We start from the raw sequence: 19,918 nt of genomic DNA, 5'->3' as shown, positions 1-19,918 counted from the left end.
CAGTACAACACAACTGAATACCTTTGTAGAATACAATGATTATTTCACAGAGTAAGCAACTTTAAAATAAATAATTGATATGATTGCACATTTTGTTATAATAGAGGATTAAAGAGGTGGCTTTACATTCCTATCAGGTAAAGCTTTTAAACCAGAAGTTAAAGTCCACACTAATTACAAATAAAAGAACCAAGAACATTCAGCTTGACTGACTTGCACATTATTTCATTTTATAAAACATTGGATAAATTTGAATTTTTCAACTGTGATCAGGTTGGAACAGTGGGGTCAACCTGATTCCAGTCAGCTTTATTTTAATACATTCATGGAACATGGGTGTTGCCTGCTAGGTCAGCATCTTTTGCCCATCCCCATTCAGAGGGCAGTGAAGAGTTAACAATATTACTGTGGGTCTGGAATTACACAGAGGTCAAATTGGGAAAAGGATGGCAGTTAACTTCCCTAAAGTACGTAAGTGAACAGATGTGCTTTTCTGACAACCAACAATAATTTCATGGTCATCATTAGACTCTTAATTCCAGAATCTTATTGAATTCAAATTCACCATCGGCCACAGCAGAATACCCCAGGTTCCAAAAATATTACCTGGGTCTCTGGATTCTCATGCCCTTGGCCACTTAACCTCTCTGAGAAATTCTGCAAAGATTTCAAGTAACAGTTATGTTTTACAAAAAACACAGTAGCTTAAATTTTGAAGTATGAGCAGTCGAGTGCCTTTCATGCATTTCAATTCAATTTATTTTCAAATCCAGTACATATGACATTCTCAAATTTCATTTTAAACTTGTGGTAAGTGGATCTCACCAGCTCGGCCAGCATTTAATACCCATTTCTGGTTGCCCCAGAGATGGCAGTGGTGGGCTGCCTTCTCGAACTACTGCAGTCCATGTGCTGCTAGTAGATGACAATAGGGAGGGAATTCCATGATTTTGACCCAAAACACTGAAAGGACAGTGATACATTTTCAAGTCAAGAGGTGAGTGGCTTGGAGGGGAATTTGCAGGTGGCGGTGTTCTCATGTGTCACCTGCTGCTCTTGTTCTTCTAGGTGGAAATGCTCATGGGTTTGGAAGGTGCTGTTGAAGGAGTTTTGGCAAATTTCTGCAGTGTAGATGGTACAGACTACTGCTACTGAGCATCAGTGGTACAGGGAGAGGATATTTGTGAATGTGATGACAATCAGCTGTTTTATCCTGGATGACGTCAAGATTCTTGAATATTGTTGGAGCTACATTCATCCAAGCAAGTGGAGCATATTCCATCACACTCCTAACTGTGCCATGTAAATGATGGATATTCTTTGGGGAGTCAGGAGGCCAGTCACTCACTGCAGGATTCCTAAGCTCTGACATGCTCTTACCGCCACTGTGCTTATGTGGAGAGTCCAGGTGAATTTCTGGTCAATAGTAATGCCCAGAATGTCAATAGTGAGAGATCCAGTGATGCTAACACCAATGAATGTCAAGGATTGATGGTTATATTGGTCCTTATTGGAGATGACCATTGCCTGGTATTCCTGTGGCACTAATATTTCTTGTGACTTTTCAGTCCAAGCCTGGAAATTATCCAGGTTTTGTTGCATTTGGGGTGCTTCAGTATCTGAGCAGTCATGAATGGTGCTGAACATTGGGCATGTTTGCCAATGATTGCACAATCTGACCTGATGATGGACAGTAAGATGATTTGCCTGAGGACACTACCCTGAGGAACTCCTGCAGAGATGTCCTGCAACTGAGATGACTGACCTCCAACAACCACATGATCTTCCTTTGAGCCAGGTATGACTCCAACCAGCTGAGAGATTCCCTCCCTACACTCCCTCCCGACACCCCACCCCCACCGCCGATTCCCATCAACTCCAGTTTTGCAAGAACACTTAGTTTCCACACTCAGTCAAATGCAGCCTTGATGTCAAGGGCAGTCACTCTCACCTCTGTCCTTGTTTGAACCAAGGCTTTACAACCTTGTGGTCAGTAACCCAAATTGGGCCTCAGTGAGCAAAGCAACTATATTCCTCATGGCACTTTCTATCACTTTACTGACAACCGAGAATATATTAATGGGACGGTAACTGGCCGGGTTGGATTTGTCCTGCTGTGTATTTACAGGACATACCTGGACAATTTCTACATTGTCATGTAGGTGCTAGTGTTGTAGCTTTAAGAGCTTGGCTAGAGGTAAGGCAATTGTTTGAGCAGCAAGTCTTGAGTACTACTGCTGGGATGTTGCCAGGGCAGCCTTTGCAGTCAGTATTCAGTGACTCCAATCATTTCCTGATATCACGTGCAGCGAATCAAACTGGCTGAAGACAGGCACCTGGAGATGCTGGGGACCTCTGGAATAGGCCATGATGGATCATTCACTTGGCACTTGTCTGACGATTGTTGCAAATGCTTTAGCCTTATCTTTTGCACTGACGTACCAGGCTCCCATTATTGAGCCAGGGTGAAGCCTGGCTGGATGATAACGGTGGAGTGAGGAATATGCCAGGCCATGAAGCCAAGAACAGTGTTGGCATACAATTCTGCTTTTGCTGAATGCCTACAGTGCCTCATGGATGCTTAGTCTCAAGTTGCTAGATTTGTTCAATGCCTGTCCATTTAGCATGGTGATAATGTCACACAATATGACTTCACTTCCACATATACTGTGAGGTGGTCACACTTAGTAATACAGTCATGAACAGTTGCACGTGTGGCAACGAAACTGGTGAGAATGAGGTCAAGTATGCTTCTCCCTGTTATTGGTTCTATCACAACCTGCCAGAGACCTAGTCTAACAACAAGGTCCTTTAGGACTCAACCAATTCAACTGGCATACTACTGAGCCACTCGTGGTGGCAGTCATTGAAATCCTCCACTCAATTTATTCTCTGTACTGACAGAAATCATTAATTTTAAGTGGTAGAAGGGTTTTAGAAGAATTAGCAAATTTCAGTGGCCTACTGAATTACCAGTCTTTGACCAGATAACCTGGATATTTAGAGACTGAATGCACTCCGAAAGATGTTCATTGGAACCTGTCAGACTACTCAATGCACCCACTGTGTAGCAATTGCTTAAAAAGTTTAAAAACTTCCAACGGGCAATTAACCTGCATTAAAGCAGCACGACTTCTGGGAAGATTTACTCCAATGCTTGTCAAACTGCATCTTTTGGTTTGGATGCAGCACTGGAATTTGCACTTGTGAAGTCCTGGGAAGGTAAGTGGGCATTTTAGATGTTAGCATTTTTACATGTTAAAGATAAAAGATCAGACACCATCATACTGAAAGACACAGCAGGCTCAAAGTGCTGAATAGCCTACCCCTGCTCCTAGTAGCTATGTTTTGTTTAAAAAGGGTTGGCAATGGACTTTCATTCCAGATCAGACTATTAGAGTTCTTGTTTTCACTAGGAACTAGGCAGGGATTTTTGAAGACAGAGCTAATACTATACACACCACAAATTCACTCCTCTTATACACAAAATATGCAATGATACTTCCAAATACATATTTACTAGTACTTCAATGAATTGATCAGCAAAATGTTTCTTTTAAACTGTATATTGTTCAAAACTACAAAAGCAAAAAAGTCATTGAAATATTACCAGATAAGAACGGGGTTCTGGATAGGCCATAAATTCCAAGCAAGAGAAGGAACAGAAGAATTAGTCTCGTCCTTCTTAAAGAATCTGTGGCAAGCAGAATTTTAAAAAGAGTGATGTTAATTAAACAGGAGACTTTGAAGTACTAGCTAGTACAGTACTTTTGAGAATACCAGTAGAACATTCGACATATTACTGATAACGTTTTACTCCTGTAGTTACTAATATGAGCTTTGTCATTTTCTGTCTTACTCTAAGTTTCACCGATTCATATTTTCACAGCTACTATTCTGTATCTTAGTCTTGCAACTGTGTTCTTTCTAAATTGGTAATCATCCATGTTAGCTATGATCAATCAGCCCAATCTGATCTACTTCAAATATCATGCAACTTGACACTTTCACTCAAACTTTGCTGAAATCCTTAATGATGACTTTATTACTTGCTTTCCATAATCACAAAAGTTTCAGTTTATCCAATGCCTTGCTGCCCACATTCTAGCTGACCAAATATCATTCCCCCATCATCCATGTGCTTGGTAATCTACAGAGGCCACCAGTTCAGATATGTCTGCACTGAAAATTCTCATATTTGCTTTCAAATATGTCCTTAGCCTGTGGGTCCCTACTTCTAGATATTTTTAAACAACCTGTTCAAAGATGTGACATATCTGTGAAGCAGCTGGAACTTGAAACTAAGCATTCTGTGCCCTAGGTAGGGACACAACCACTGCATCACAAGAGACCTTCAAGTACCCACCTCTAAACTGAACTTAATTGCTCCATAATTAGCAGCTCCAACTGCCTAATTCCAAAGTCCTGATTTGCCTTCCAAAATAGGTTTACGTGTTTAAAATTTTTGTTCCTCCCTCATTACATTATTTAAAATCTAACATTGCACCAACATCTCCTTATATGGCTCTTTGTAAATCTTTGATTCATTTTGCTCCTGTAAAGTATATTGGAACGCTTTACTCTTTTAAATATGCTATGTATATTCAAGTTGTCGCTGAGTTACATTGGTATTTCATTTTTTTTTAGAAAGGATCAGTCAGAACTCTAACTCTTAAAAGTTGGAGCTCGAAAGCTTTCACAGTAAAATTCTTAAATGGTAGATTTTAAGCATGGGAAAACAAAATGAATATTTCTGCAGCTTTTCAAATATGTATACATTCAAAATGTATATAAAGTAAACATACAAATTAATGGTGCCCTTTTTCTCTTCCCCAGTTCATTCATTACTCCATAAGCCCACCGAATTATAAGATATTGGAGCAGAATTAGGCCATTCAGTCCATTCAAGTCTGCTCATACTCATCGATAATCCCTCCCTTGTTTTTGTTATGAATGAATTCAGATTTTAGCCTCTCAGTTAATAACGTTTCCATATTCAAATGCTCTACAAATATTTCAAGAGGCAATCCCCAAACATAATTTATTTTTAATATCAGACTTGAATTTGTTCTTACTTCAAATATATTTTTTTCGCAAATTCATTTGAATCCTGGAAACAAAAGATACCAATATTGAACCCACATGGTTCTAGCCATATATTTTTTGCAAGATGTAAACACTATACCAGTCATATACAGATACCCACATATTCCTCCTCTTTCAATACATTGTTGGTTACGTGGCCTATGTTATTCATCTTAATACTGAAAATGTCATTAATTATGCTTATAATTTCAGGCAGTATGGTGGCTCAGTGGTTAGCACTGCTGCCTCACAGCATCAGGGACCCTGGTTTGATTGCAACCTCAGGCAACCGCATGGAGTTTGACATTCTCCCTTTGTCTGGGTTCCCTCTGGGTTCTCCAGCTTCCACTCACAGTCCAAAGATGTGCAGGTTAGATGCACTGGCCAAGCTAAATTGCCCATAATATCCAGAGATGTGCAGCCTAGGTGGATTAGTCATGGGAAATGGAAGGTCTCAGGGATGAGGGTAGAGGAAATGGGTGGGTTGGAGTGGGATTCTCTATGGAGGGTCGATGGGTCAAACGGCCTGCTTTCACACTGTAGGGATTCTGTGCTTCCAATATCCACTGACCCCTCAACCACACAGTCCATTTCAGATTCCATACTCCACAGTCAGGAATTCTCCATTTAACAATGGGGGTTTTACGAAAATCTATAGGAAGCCTACCCACTCCCAGTTACTTGCAGTACGCAAGTAAACACTTCAACCTGTCACCCAATTTTGCAGTGTTTGCTCAAATGACTATTTCATTGCCAGAAGTTCAGAAATGTATTATTTTTCTCTATCCAGGGTTCCATTTTGGGGTGGTCAACAAGGCTCTTGGCTGCACTTAAGTGGCAAGACTCGCACATGTTGCTGATTCACTGATTAGCCCTTGAGGCTAGTTAGAAGGCAGTTAAGAGTCAACCACATTGTTGTTGGTCTGAAATCATGTCAGAAAGAGCAAGAAAGAATGTTAGATTCCCTTCCCTAAAGGGGAACAACAACTAACATTGATTACATGGTCATCATTGGACTAGGCTTTTAATTCCATAGGCATATTGCATTCAAATTCACAAACAGTCATGATAGGATTCAAATCCATGGGTCCAGAACATTAGCCTGGGATGTTCTGGAGTACTGAAGTATTGACATTACCATTATGGCACTGCTTTCCCCTTGCTATACTTTTGCCTTGACCTGAACATTGGGTGTGTCTGGTCAAATAATAGTCATGATATTCATGAAATATCAACTGAACACCTTTAAGAAAAAAATAGCCTCGACCAACACCATGACTATACCTAAGATGCCATATCGCACGAACTCAGAAAAAATAAAAGAATTGTTATACTGACTTACCATTTGTCCTCTGTGTCAGAGCTTGTGCTTTTAGGAATCCCTCTGCAAAACCAGTTTTAAATGCATCTTGATGTGCCTCAGGAATGTTTTTGGTTTTTATCAAGCTGTCCAAATTCTCAACGTCTCTTCCTCGATCCCTTAACAAAAGCCCCTATAAACAGATATGTAAATAACACTTTTTTTTGAAGAGAAACTTTTGTTTCAATAAACAGAGTAACATCACTTCTTACCTTCATAAAAGAAGAAGGAGCAATACTTTCTGATTCAACCAAATTATCAGATACTGCCAGTCTCCTTGATCTTGACCTTAGAGTTTTAAAGCCACGAACTTGCTCTTGGACTTAAAAAAAATTAACATTCATTAATACCACTATATATTATTTGCAATTTTCATGCAAAAGTCAACACTTAATACCTGGAATACATACTTGGACAAAGATGAAGGTTGGAACAGAGAGTCTGTAGTGGCCTGGGATATTGTCGAGAAAGCTGAGATGCACGTAGCACGTTGAAAATATTGCTCGAAAATCCTAAAAACAGAATTGATACTTAAGTGCCCTTATTAATGAATTATCGGTGCAGTGAGGTTGAAACATCATTGCAGAAGGCAAGAACACAGATATCACAGGTTCTTTTTTTGGGAGGCAGACTTAACAAATCACCAATGCAGTTGTTTGACCTAACTTCAATACTAAAAATTGGAAGGACTTTACATTGCATTATCAAGTTATTGCTGGTTTCTAAGTAATTCCCCTTGCCAGTCACAAGTACGTTGTGAGAAATATATTGCCTCCAGCAAACACTACTTCTAAAGTCGGGTCTAATGTTGAACTTGCACATTCACTGTCCAGCAGGGATCCACAACAACTACTGCTGCACTTCAGCGCTTACCCCTCTCCTCCCTCCCATAACAGCAATAGAGTCCCCTTTGTCCTCACCTACCATCTAACCAGAATCCACATTCATAGGATCATTCCCACCCTTTCCATGACCTCCAGCAGGAAACCATCAGACATATATTCCCCACGTCACCCTTGCCAGCTTCCACAGGGACCATTCCTTCTGTGACACTCTGCTCCACTCCTCCTTCATTCCCACACCCTCAGGGCACTTTCTCTTGCAATCACAACTAGTGTAACATCTGTCTGTTTACTTCCTCCCTCTTCAATATTCAAGGGCCCAAACACACCTTCCAGGTGAAGTAGTGCTTTAACTGACTTCACACAATCTAGCCCATGGTGTTCGCTGCTCACAATGTGATATCGTGGGTGATCTATGGGCAGAGCACCTGTGCTAATCCGCAAAAATGATCCTGAGCTTCCAATTGTCTGCCCTTCAACACACCGCCAAGAACCCTGGCCACCATCTGTTTCATGCTTGCTGTAGTGCTCCAACAAAGCTCAGCACAAGCTGAAAGAACAGAATCTCGTTTCCTGCTTGGGAATTCCTCGGCCTTCTGTACTCTATACAGTGTTTAACAATTTAAGGGTTTGAGCATCTTTTCCCATGTCCTTCCCCAACCCCAACCCATCAGGCCTTTTTATCACATGGTCTACTACTATACATATCCTACTGTCATCTGTTAATAGTCCCCATTAGTAGCTGACCTTTACAGAGTCCTCTGTCTGCTCAACTGTTTCTCTCTCTTTGGGTCCTATCTTCACTTATCGTTTACTTCCACCTCCCCAAGACCGCACCAGAAGGAACAGCCAAAAGACCTGAAACATTAATTCTGCTTTCTCTCCACAGCTGCTGCCAGATCCGCTGAGTTTTTCCAGCAACTTCTGTTTTAGTTTCTGATTTTCAGCATCTGTAGTTCTTTCAGTTTTTCCAATTCAAGAATGTCTGGTTTATTAAGCTCCTATTGTTGCACAGTTAAGATCGACTCAGGATACTCTGCAAAATAAATCTAGCTGCTGAATCTGCAAATGGGTACATCATCATACTTTTCCCAATGAACAGTTGAAAAAATGCTCTCTCACAAGCCTCAGCTTCAAAATTATTGGTATGGTAAGATGAAAGGTGTAAATAAACAGATATAAAGTAGGGCAGAGTTTGGACAACAGTGAAAGAGGAAAATAATTATTACTGACCATATTTATTTTCAAAAAAGGACTGTGATGAAATGTGGGAGATTTGCCAACGTGACGACTGTTTAGGATTTGAAGCAGCTGGAGACAAACACGGTAGCAAACTGTCTACCAATTCTGTTAGTTGGCTGGTTTTCAAGTCAGATAATCCAAGTTCCCGTAAGTTAATAGCAGGCTGAAAGAAAAGTTTTAAAAAAATTAATAATGGAAATTCAATAACATTTTTTAACAAAATGTTTTGTCATAACAGATCAAATCGCCAAAGTCCTAATGGACATATTGTTTCATTCCAACATGTATGTGTGCGCGTATTTGTGCATGTTAGTGGCCTGATAGCCTAGTGTCTTGTGAAGGTCACGGGTTTGAGAACAACCACTAAAGACCCTTGTAAAAAGGTGAAGAAAGGAAAAATTACACCCACTCTAATGCTGCCAGCCAACCATTATAGAAAGGAAGGTGGTTAAAGGAATTTCAATCAAATTGCAAAGTGAAGAATGTTGAGACTGAATGTTCAACTATCAACAGAAACATTACAGGAGATAATACTGGTAACAACTATAATGTCTGACTGTCTACATGAATGACAGAGACTGATCAGTTTTTTTTATCTAAAGTTTTCACTTTTGAATTCACTTCTTACTCCTAATTGGTCTGTGTGTGTTGCACTATTATTTCTTCTCATATGTTGTAACCAAAATGCAACATTTTTGTGAATTGAAGAAAACCTGGTCATATTGACTCATTTGGAAACAAATTATTTTTTTCTGGGAGAAATGTATCCTTGTTTTTAATTAACCTACTTACAACCAACCAAGAGGCTAGGTAAATAAAGAAGGGGTATCAATTTCTCTCCTAACCCAGGAGTTTAACAATATAAGATATTCTGTCTGGAATTGTAAACAACTGGAGAATTTCACAAGAATACTGAATGAAACAATTTAATAAATGCAAATTTTGCAATGCCAACTAGGAATTGGTGAAAAGAGAATACATTTTTTGGAATGTGTTTAAGATCTACATGTTTTAGATTGCACCTTGAGGAACAGAAGAACACACAGCCATGCAGTCTGGAGAATAAGATTCCAAACTGGATTGCAAAATAAAGATCTGCAGATCTACTGGAGTGCAGATACACAAATCATGAGTGCCAGCACACATTAAGAAGACAATTTAAAAAGCAAATAATGCATTGAGTACATTTCTAAAAAGAAATACAACAGAAAGCCAAGTGTTAACCTTCTCTAAAATCTTGGTTAATCCACACTCGCAAGTACGGTGAACAGAAGAGACAAACAATGAACAAGGGGCAAAGCAAAAAGATGCACTAAAATAATAACAGACTTGAGATTGAACTCATCAGCAAAGATTAAACAGGTTGAGGTTTCTTCATCTTCAAAACAAAACTGAGGTGTAGCCTAATAAATACCTTTCTGAAAAATTAACTTCTGCAGTTGCACTTTGGGACCTTGCAGAGTCCCATGTGCAGTTGACTCCATGGGAATTGTCTGGAAAATTTCAGTTTCCAATGGGCAATTCCCTGCATCTGGAAACCAGTAATAAGATTTTTATAAAGCCCTTAACAGAGAATGCAGAGGATTCAAGGAACACTCCTCACCCACCAGCCTGACCCAAATACTATGCCAATGTTCACTAGTGAGAGGGATGTTGTGAATGTAAAAAAAAAGGACTGTGACATAATTTTAAAAACTAGCAGAGACAGAGAGGAGGTTCGAGTGGTCTGACAGGCTTAAAAGTAGGTAAATCTCCACAGCATAATGAAATATATCCTGGGCAAGGGAGGATATAGAGGCACTAGCAATAATTTTCAATATCTCTCTGGCCACTGTAGAAGCGCCAGAAATGTGGAGGACGTAGAATTATGGTAAGAGGGAGAACGTTTAAAGGGGATGTGAGGAAATTATTTTCAAACAGAGTGGTGGGAATCTGAAGCTCACTGCCAGTAAGGATAGAGACTGAAAGCTTTATAACATTTAAATAGTATTTAGATTTCCACTTCCAAAGCCAAGGCATACAAGGCTGTGGGCCAACTGCTGGAAATGGGGTTAGGATAGTTGGATACTTATTTTTGATCAACACAGACTTGAAGGACAGAAGGGCCTTTTGTGTAGCGCTCTGTGACTCATCTACTGCTCAACAAACTCATCCTCAACATACTTTAAGCATTCCATCACTCATTTAGCACTCTAAAGCCCCATTTGCCCTACTTACACTCATCCATTGCCAGCTGACAACTTATCCAGATGTGCTACTGGACATTTAAATCTCAAAGCACAGCACGATGTATGCTGCAAAATGGGATGCAGTTTCATTTCCCCCCCTCCACCCTTCCCCCAACTATCCTGCAGTACAGGGCATAGCTCTGCACTTCTGAAGGAGCTAGGATCCAAATTCTTGTCTGAAAATGCAGAGCTCAGCATTAAAAAAAAATTAACAGATTGGCAATCCGACTGTGATTGCCACTCATATCGGAACCATATGATCATGAGAGGTTTGAACAGGGCCAATGTGGTGATGTCATTTCCTCTTGTGAGAGAACCTAGACCTGTTGAAAGTTCAGATATTGCTGATTTAAAACAGGGATTGTGCAAAATTATGAAGGTTCAGTGTCTTTAGAAATCTCTTCCTGAAAAGGTGGTGGAAGCAGCATCTGTAAACATTAAGGTAGGGATAGACTTTTGTTCAGCAAGGGAGTGAATGGTTATCAGGGCAGACAGGAAGTTATTTAAGATTACAAGCAGGAGGCTGGAAGAACACAGCAAGCCAGGCAGCATCAGGTGGAGAAGTCGATGTTTTGGGTGTAACCCTTCTTCAGGACTGGGGGTGGGTGTAAGGGAAGCTGCAGAATTGAGGAGTGGGGGGGAATGGTGAGGTGGGCATAGGTAGAGACAAGTAGAGGGTACGATCTGGTTGGTCGATGGTAGGAATGAATCCGGTAGATGGCTGAGAGGAATGGAAGGGTGGGGGAGGGGCTGGGAACAGAGGTGATTTGAAATTGGAGAACCCAATGTTGAGTCCTCCGAGCTGTAGGCAGCCCAAGTGGAAGATGGGGTGTTGTTCCTCCAATCTGAGGTCTGATTTGCTGTGGCAGTGGTGGAGGCCAAGGATGGTCATGTCGGAATGGGAGCGGGAAGGGGAATTAAAATGGGCAGTGACTGGGAGGTTTGGATGGCCTCGGTTTAGATGCTAGGTGAAATGTTCCCTTAGTTTACATTTCGTCTTATTGAATAGCAGAACAAGCTTAGGAAGATGAATGGCAAGTGTATTCTGTCTGAAGTAACAGCAGCAAAACTGGCCACTTAGCAGATAAAGCCAGGTCTCACCGCATATGAATACAGACTGTTTCCACAACTGAATTGCAACAGAGATGATTCTGTAATTACATCATCAATGAGCATTCCCTGTAACCTTACGATGCAGGGAATGTTTTTGATGGAGCAGATGAAGATGGTTAGACCTAGCCCAACATGAGGAACTGTGTTTTTGTGGCACAATGGTAGCATCCCTAACTCTGGACCAGGAGACCAAGTTCAAGTCTCACTTGCTCTACAGTGTGATAGCAACTCTGAACAGGTTGAACCACTTAAAAAAAAATTCCTGAGGAACTTCTGCATTAATGTCCATGGAATAAGATGACTGACTTTCAACAATCAAAGTTCTCCATTGGGAGGATTAGGGACTCGAACTCTCCACCCTCAAACTCAGCACTACCTTCCTAACCTGCAATCTTCTTCCTGACCTCTCCGAACCCACCCCCACTCCGGCCTATCACCCTCACCTTAACCTCCTTCCACCTCGCATTTCCAACACCCCTCCCCCAAGCCCCTCCTCCCTACCTTTTATCTTAGCCTGCTTGGCACACTTTCCTCATTCCTGAAGAAGGGCTCATGCCCGAAACGTCAATTCTCCTGCTCCTTGGATGCTGCCTGACCTGCTGCGCTTTTCCAGCAACACATTTTCAGCACAGACACACTCTCCAAGCTCTGTATTGACTATCATATGTCTATTTATTTCTGAGAAAGCTACCAATTCATTGACCTTCCTGCATTAAAATATGAACCTTTAATTGGGTCTTTTTCCCAATTCTGGTTTAATTTATTGATAACTCTACCATTTGTATGCTCAGTCCCTTTCTATCACCTGTGGTCATTATCTGTATTGCTGCCTTACATTAATGCCTTCTCTTCTCTGTTTAACTTTTGAAATCGCCACTCACACGGTTCTCTATAACTCCACTTATACAATTCAAGAATAGTTGTTCCAGCCAGGTTTGGGTGAATATCATCCAAAGATACAGCTCTCTCTTTTCCCAGTAATCATCCCAGCGTCTTATCAATCCAGATCCATTTTTCCCACACCAATCTTTGAACCATGCATTCAAATCTCTGATCTGATTTATTCTATGCTAACTTCCTTGTGCCTCTTATTCTAACTCATAGTGGTTTTGCTTTTTAATTTAGTTTCTAACTGTGCATACTCCTTCAGCAGAAGCGCTTTCCAGTCATATCTAGATCACTGGCATCCACATACAAAGGCACCCTTCCCCTTCCATTCCAAGTTATAGTCATAGAGATGTACAGCATGGAAACAGACCCTTCTGTCCAACTCACCCATGCCGACCAGATATCCCAACCTAATCGAGTCCCATTTGCGAGAACTTGGCTCGTATCCCTCCAAATCCTTCCTATTCATATACCCACCCAGATGCCTTTTAAATGTTGCAATTGTACCACCCTCCACCACTTCCTCTGGCAGCTCATTCCATACACGCACCACCCACTGCGTGAAAAGGTTGCCTCCTTAGGTTCCTTTCATATCTTTCCCCTCTGACCCTAAACCTATTGCCTCAAGTTCTAGACTCCCCCATCCCAGGGAAAAGAGCTTGTCTATTTATCCTATCCCTCATGATTTTATAAACCTCCATAAGGTCACCCCTCAGTCTTCGACACTCCAGGGTAAACAACCCCAGCCTATTCAACCTCTCCCTGTAGCTCAAATCCTCCAACCTTGGCAACATCCTTGTAAATCTTTTCTGAACCCTTTCAAGTTTCACAACACCCTTCCAGTATGAGGGAGACCAGAACTGCACACAATATTCCAAAACTCCCCTAATCAACATCCTGTACAGCTGCAACATGACCTCCCAACTCTGAGACTTAATGCTCTGACCAGTAAAGGAAAGCATACTAAATGCTTTCTTTTCTATCTTATCTACCTGTGACTCTACTTTTAAGGAACTATGAACCTGCACTCCAAGGTCTCTGTTCAGCAAAACTCCCAAGGAACTTACTATTAAGTATATAAGTCCTGCTAAGATTTGCTTTCCCAAAATGCAGCACCTTGCATTTATCTAAATTAAACTCCATCTGCCACTCCTTAGTTCACTGGCCCATTTGATCAAGATCCCGTTGTAATATAAGGTAACCTCCTTCGCTGTCCAACTACACCTCCAATTTTGGTGTCATCTGCAAACTTACTAACTATACCTCTTAAGCTCAGATCCAAATCATTTATATAAATGATGAAAAGTAGTGGACCAACACCAATCCTTGTGGCACTCCACCGGTCTCAGGCCTCCAGTCTGATAAACAACCCTCCATTACTACCCTCTGTCTTCTACCTTTGAGCCAGTTCTGTACCCAACCTTGCTAACCAGTTTCCCATGGGGAACCTTATCGAACGCCTTACTGAAGTCCATATAGATCACGTCCACTGCTCTGCCCTCATCAATCCTCTTTGTTACTTCTTCAAAAATCTCAAACAGGTTCGTGAGACATGATTTCCCACACACAAAGCCATGTTGACTATCCCTGGCACCTCACCTGTGACTATTGATGATACAAATATCTCAGCAAAAGGGCCTAGCAATCACTTCCCTCACTTCTCAGAGCTCTAGGGTACCTAATCAGATCATAGAGATGTACAGCATGGAAACAGACCTTTCAGTCCAACCCCGTCCATGCCGATCAGATATCCCAACCCAATCTAGTCCCACCTGCCAGCACCCAGCCCATATCCCTCCAAACCCTTCCTATTCATATACCCATCCAAATGCCCTTTAAATGTTGAAATTGTACTAGCCTCCACCACTTCCTCTGGCAGCTCATTCCATACACATCACCTTTTACATCGTTCCCCTCTTGCCTTAAACCTATGTCCTCTAGTTATCGACCTTTGAGTTAAGACATTCAGCACTTCCTCCTCTGTAATATGGACAGTTCTCAAGATGCCACCAGCTATTTCCCTACATTCTACATCTTGCATGTCCTTCCCCACAGTAGACACTGATGCAAAATACTCATTTAGTTTTTCCCCTATCTCCTATGGCTCCACAGAAAGGCTGCCTTGCTGATCTTTGAGGGGCCCTATTCTCTCCCTCGTTACCCTTTTGTCCTTAATGTATTTGTAAAAACCCTTTGGGTTCTCCTTAACCAAATTTGCCAAGGCTATCTCATGTCCCTTTTTTGCCCTTTAGATTTCCCTCTTAGGTATACACCTACCGCCTTTATACTCTAAGGATTCACTTGATCTATCTTGTCTATACCTGATATATGCTTCCTTCTTTTTCTTAGCCAAACCTTCCATTTCTCTAATCATCCAGCATTCCCTATACCTACCACCCCTTTCCTTTCACCCGAACAGGGATATACTGTCTCTGGACTCTCATTATCTCATTTCTGAAGGTTACCCATTTTCCAGCCTGTAAACATCTGCCCCCAGTCAGCTTTTGAAAGTTCTTGCCTAATACCGTCAAAATTAGCCTTCTTCCAATTTTCTTCACTATTTTGCTTGCCCTAAAGTGCTCCCCCACTGACACCTCAGTCACCTGCCTCTTATTTCCTAAGAGTAGGTCAAGTTTTGCACCTTCTCTAGTCGGTACATCCACATACTGAATCAGAAAATTTTCTTGTACGCTCTTAATAAATTCCTCTCCATCTGAACCCTTAAAGCTATGGCAGTCCCAATCTATGTTTGGAAAGTTAAAATCCTCTACCATAACCACCCCATTATTCTTACAGATAACGGAAATCTCCTTACAAATCTGTTTCTCAATTTTCCGCTGACTATTAGGGTCTATAATACAATCCCAATATGGTGATCATCCCTTTCTTATTTCTCAGTTCAACCCAAATAACTTCCCTGGATGCATTTCTGGGAATGTCCTCCGTAAATACAACTATAATCCTATCCTTTATCCAAAACGGCACTCTTCCCCTCACACCCACCCCCCCCACACCCCCTCTCTTGCCTCCCTTTCATCCTTCCTGTAGCATTTGTATCCTGGAACATTAAGCTGCCAGTCCTGTCCATCCCTGAGCCATGTTTCTATAATTGCTATGATATCCCAGTCCCAGGTTCCCAACCATATCCAGAGTTCATCTGTTTGGCCTCTTGCATTGAAATAAATGCAGTTTAATTTATCAGTCCTCCCTTGCTCTCTGCTTTGTTCCTTCCAGCCCTGACTGTTTGACTCATTCCCTTGAATGGGCAGGGAGCAAAGAGATACAGATCCTTAGAAAATAGACAGCAGATTTAGATAGAGGATATGGATTAGCACAGGTTTGGAGGGCCGAAAGGCCTGTTCCAGCGCTGTAATGTTCTTTGTTCTTGTTCTTTCCCAACTATACCAGTCCTCAGATTGATCTCTTTCCTCAGTATCTACTGGGTCCCAACACTCCCACCCAACTTGTTTAAATCCTCCCACGCAGCTCTAGCAAATCTCCCTGCCAGTATATTAACCCCCTTCCAATTCAGGTGCAATCCGTTATTCTTGTACACATCACTTCTATCCTAGAAGAGATTCCAATGATCCACCCCAGGGGAAAAGTCCTTAGCCTTGGCATCAGGCAGGGAAAAACACCTTCCAATTTGATGTGCAAGGGTTCAGACAACAGTAGCTATGCCCTTTCTATGTGATGACCTTCAACTACATTCCTCCATCCCCAATGAATGTTATCCTGCACCTCAGTGCATGTGTCAACAGTTTGTTCAATCGCCTTGCAGTCCCCACTCTCATCCAAGAACCACAAAGTACCTTGACAATTGAGAGCTAACATGCCATCTTGTAGCGCTCCATACCTGTCTCTATTTCAATCTGCCTGTCAGCTCGGTCCCTGACCATGGACTAAAAATCTAAAATGTGCCTATTGTAACAGTTGCGACTGCCTCCTGAAACATTTCCAGCTAACTTTAACAATACCTTCTGTATGTTCAGGTTGTAAGTTTGCTCTGGAAGGTTTGTTTTCAGATGTTTCGTCACTATGTGAGGAAACATCTTTAGTGTGCCTCCTGTGAAGCGATGGTATTATGCCCCACTTTCTTTTTGTGTGTCTTGGTCTCTTAACCTGTAAGACATAATTTCCAGTTCTTTTTCTCAGAGGTTCATAAATGGGGTCCAAACTGATGTGTTTGTTGATGGAGTTCCGGTTTGAATGCCAGGCCTCTGTTTAGCCTGTCCTAGGATGGATGTGTTGTCCCAGTCGAAGTGGTGTCCTTTTTTGTCTGTATGTAAGGAAACTAATGATAGTGGGTCATGTCTTTTGATGGCTAGTTGGTGGTCGTGTATCCTGGTGGCTAGTTTTCTGCCTGTCTGTCTGATGTTTGTTACAGTCCTTGCATGGTATTCGGTAAATAATATTCATTTTGCTGGTTATTTGTATAGGAAATGGGACAGAACACCAGCGCTTCACCAGAGGCTCACTGATGATGTTATCTAATATGATGATGAAATGTCTGAAAACAAACCTGCCAGCTCAGCGAGCAAACTTACAACCTGAACCTCAACCCGAGCCTCAAATCTTTTCAAAAATCGAAAACGTTTTATATGTGGGTTGACATATTCTGTATTTGGACTCTCAGAAGAATTAGAATTCAACAATATCCTCTGAAATACCAAAGTACTTACATTGGCAGAAGACAACAGGAAAACATTAGCTGAAGATTTTCTTGATGAATAACTGTCACACACCACTTCTCCCTAAAACACACATTCCACAGACAGGTGAAATCACAACCAATGCATTTCCTTTGCATGCACACAAAATGGGATTTTTTTAAACCAGACAGTTCCTACCTTTATGACATTTGAGATATCAGATTTAAATGTAATAATTGAGATGATTACTCATTACAATAGCAATTACTACATTTCTCCCCATACTTTAGCTCCCAAACACTCCCGGTCTTAGGCTTGAGACTCCACATACATTTGCAAAGAATTTGTTATGTTAGTGATTTCAAAATTTTCTAGCTCTTTAAAACTGCTCTTACCCATCTTGCAGCTTCCTCCCACCCTCCTTTGCAGTCTCCTCCTGCTCCTTCTCCCTCCACAGCCCCTTCTTCCTGGTGTCTTTCACCCACTCACCTTATGTCCACTTGCTTCCTCCCCAGCTCCAAGAGATGGAATTCCAAGACACAGAAAATGGGAGCAGATCTACTTCTGCCCATGATATTCTCAGCACTGTGGATGGTCCACAGTGAGTCCACCCACAGCTCCAGCTCTGTAACGTGGTTCGCCAGTAGCTGCAGATGTAGCCATCAGGGACATTGGAAGTGTCTCTTATTTCCCACATTGCACAATAGGACCACACCACAGACATAAGGTCCCTTACCATGACTTCTTTCCAGATTGACACATACGCAGGTATATACGGTAGCTCAATGCATAAGTTGACGCCTTATTTTTGGCCAAAGAAATCTTGTATTTTCCACACATCTTGCATACAAATAGACCCTAGTTCTTCACAGTTACAGATCAACATTTATGAGTCAGCATGCCTGCCTGTTGCTCTCCACTCCGGCTTTTCAGTCTGCTGGACATATCGTTCTGTTCCGGGTCTTCCAGTCCGCTAGCCATCATGCTCATGCAGGTTTTACCATGTGATTTACCACGGCCTGAACATATTACAGGGAACAGTCCAGAACCAGGGACCGGGGGCTGCCTGGAAGGTAAAGTTTCCATTTATTGAACCCCTACAGTGTGGAAACAGGCCCTTCGGCCTAAGAAGTCCACACCAATCCTGCAAAGAGTATCCCATCCAAACCCATTCCCTACCCTATTACTTTACATTAACCCCTGACTAATGCATCTAGCCTAAACATCCCTGAATGCTATGGGCAATTTAGCACGGCCAATTCACCCAACCTGCACATCTTTGGATTGTGGAGGAGAACATGAGGACTGCAGGTGCTGGAGATCAGAGTCCAAGAGTGTGGTGCTGGAAAAACACAGCCGGTCAGGCAGCATCCGAGGAGGAGAATCGACGTTTCGGACTTAAGCCCTTCATCAGGAATCCCCATTTCTGAGGAAGAGCTTATGCCTGAAATGTCAACTCACCTGCTCCTCAGATGCTACCTGACCAGCTGTGCTTTTCCAGCACTACACTCTTCATTTTTGGATTGTGGGAGGAAACTGGAACACCTGGAGGAAACTCATGCAGACATGGGGAAAATATGCAAACTTCAAATGGTTTAAATGACCATATGGATATTGACTTGTTTGTTATTATCTTTCTCTCATTAGTACTTACTAATGCAAATGACAATCAAGACGAGAGTACAAACTGTTTCCTTCATCATACTCAACCACTACAGGTATTGGCCTATATAGTATGAAAGTATTATAATTGTTTTTGCACTTTATATAAGCTGGGGCCATTTTAAATTGTTTAACTTTGCTAATATCCAAGAAACACAAACAATACAAAAAGTACAAGAGATTTGAGAACAGCATACCACCATATGACTGATTTAATTACAAGTCTTTCTGCCAAATAATGGCTGCTTCAAGTATCAAAACAATCCCAAGGATTATCTTACATCCAAGTTAGTTCCAAAAATTCAAATTATACCACTTATAAATAGAACAACTTTAGGTATGCTTCCACGGTAGGTTTTGAAATGTGGACATAATGGGTACAGGGACCCATATTCAATATGGCCATAATTCTTTCTCCTTTTGTTGCTGATAATTTTAGAGAGAGATCTGGCTCGTTTGTCCATTTTTTGACTCATACCAAGCATGAATTCCATCTCTTCTAAAACAACACTTTGTGTAATAGTCGAATTCCTAACTTCAGCTTTTAAAAAAAAGTCTTCAAAATGCAATATATACAAGAGTCCATACGATAGTAAACTGAAGTCATAGAGATGTACGACATGGACACAGAATCTTCAGTCCAACTTATACATGCCAACCAGATATCGCCAATTAATCAGGCCCAATTTGTCAGCACTTGGCCCATATTTCTTTAAACCCTTCCTATTCATATACCCATCCAGATGCCTTTTAAATGTTGTAATTGTACCAGCCTCCTTCACTTCCTCTGGCAGCTCATTCCATACACACCATCCTCTGTGTGAAAATGTTGCCCCTTACGTCCTT

The 19,918-nt window shown here is 41.5% G+C and overlaps 1 protein-coding gene across 1 annotated transcript in view; it reads right to left on the bottom strand.

The window, feature by feature from the left end:
• LOC122550058 (ATP-dependent zinc metalloprotease YME1L1-like) overlaps positions 1-19,918 on the bottom strand; it is a 69,795-nt gene that overhangs the window by 27,910 nt on the left and 21,967 nt on the right. Inside the window, exons 3-7 of the mRNA XM_043690525.2 lie at positions 8,521-8,692; positions 6,856-6,957; positions 6,658-6,767; positions 6,428-6,578; positions 3,611-3,694 (exon numbers count right to left, since the gene is read on the bottom strand). Coding sequence (XP_043546460.1) covers positions 3,611-3,694; positions 6,428-6,578; positions 6,658-6,767; positions 6,856-6,957; positions 8,521-8,692 — 619 coding nt within the window. The remainder of the gene's footprint in view (positions 1-3,610; positions 3,695-6,427; positions 6,579-6,657; positions 6,768-6,855; positions 6,958-8,520; positions 8,693-19,918) is intronic.

The sequence above is a fragment of the Chiloscyllium plagiosum genome, unplaced genomic scaffold (assembly GCF_037043375.1).
Source record: "Chiloscyllium plagiosum isolate Xiang-an unplaced genomic scaffold, Cpla_swu_hap1 HiC_scaffold_5, whole genome shotgun sequence".
Lineage (NCBI taxonomy): Eukaryota > Metazoa > Chordata > Chondrichthyes > Orectolobiformes > Hemiscylliidae > Chiloscyllium > Chiloscyllium plagiosum.
The sequence above is the reverse complement of the archived record's forward strand: the minus strand, read 5'-3'. Positions and strand labels throughout refer to the sequence as shown.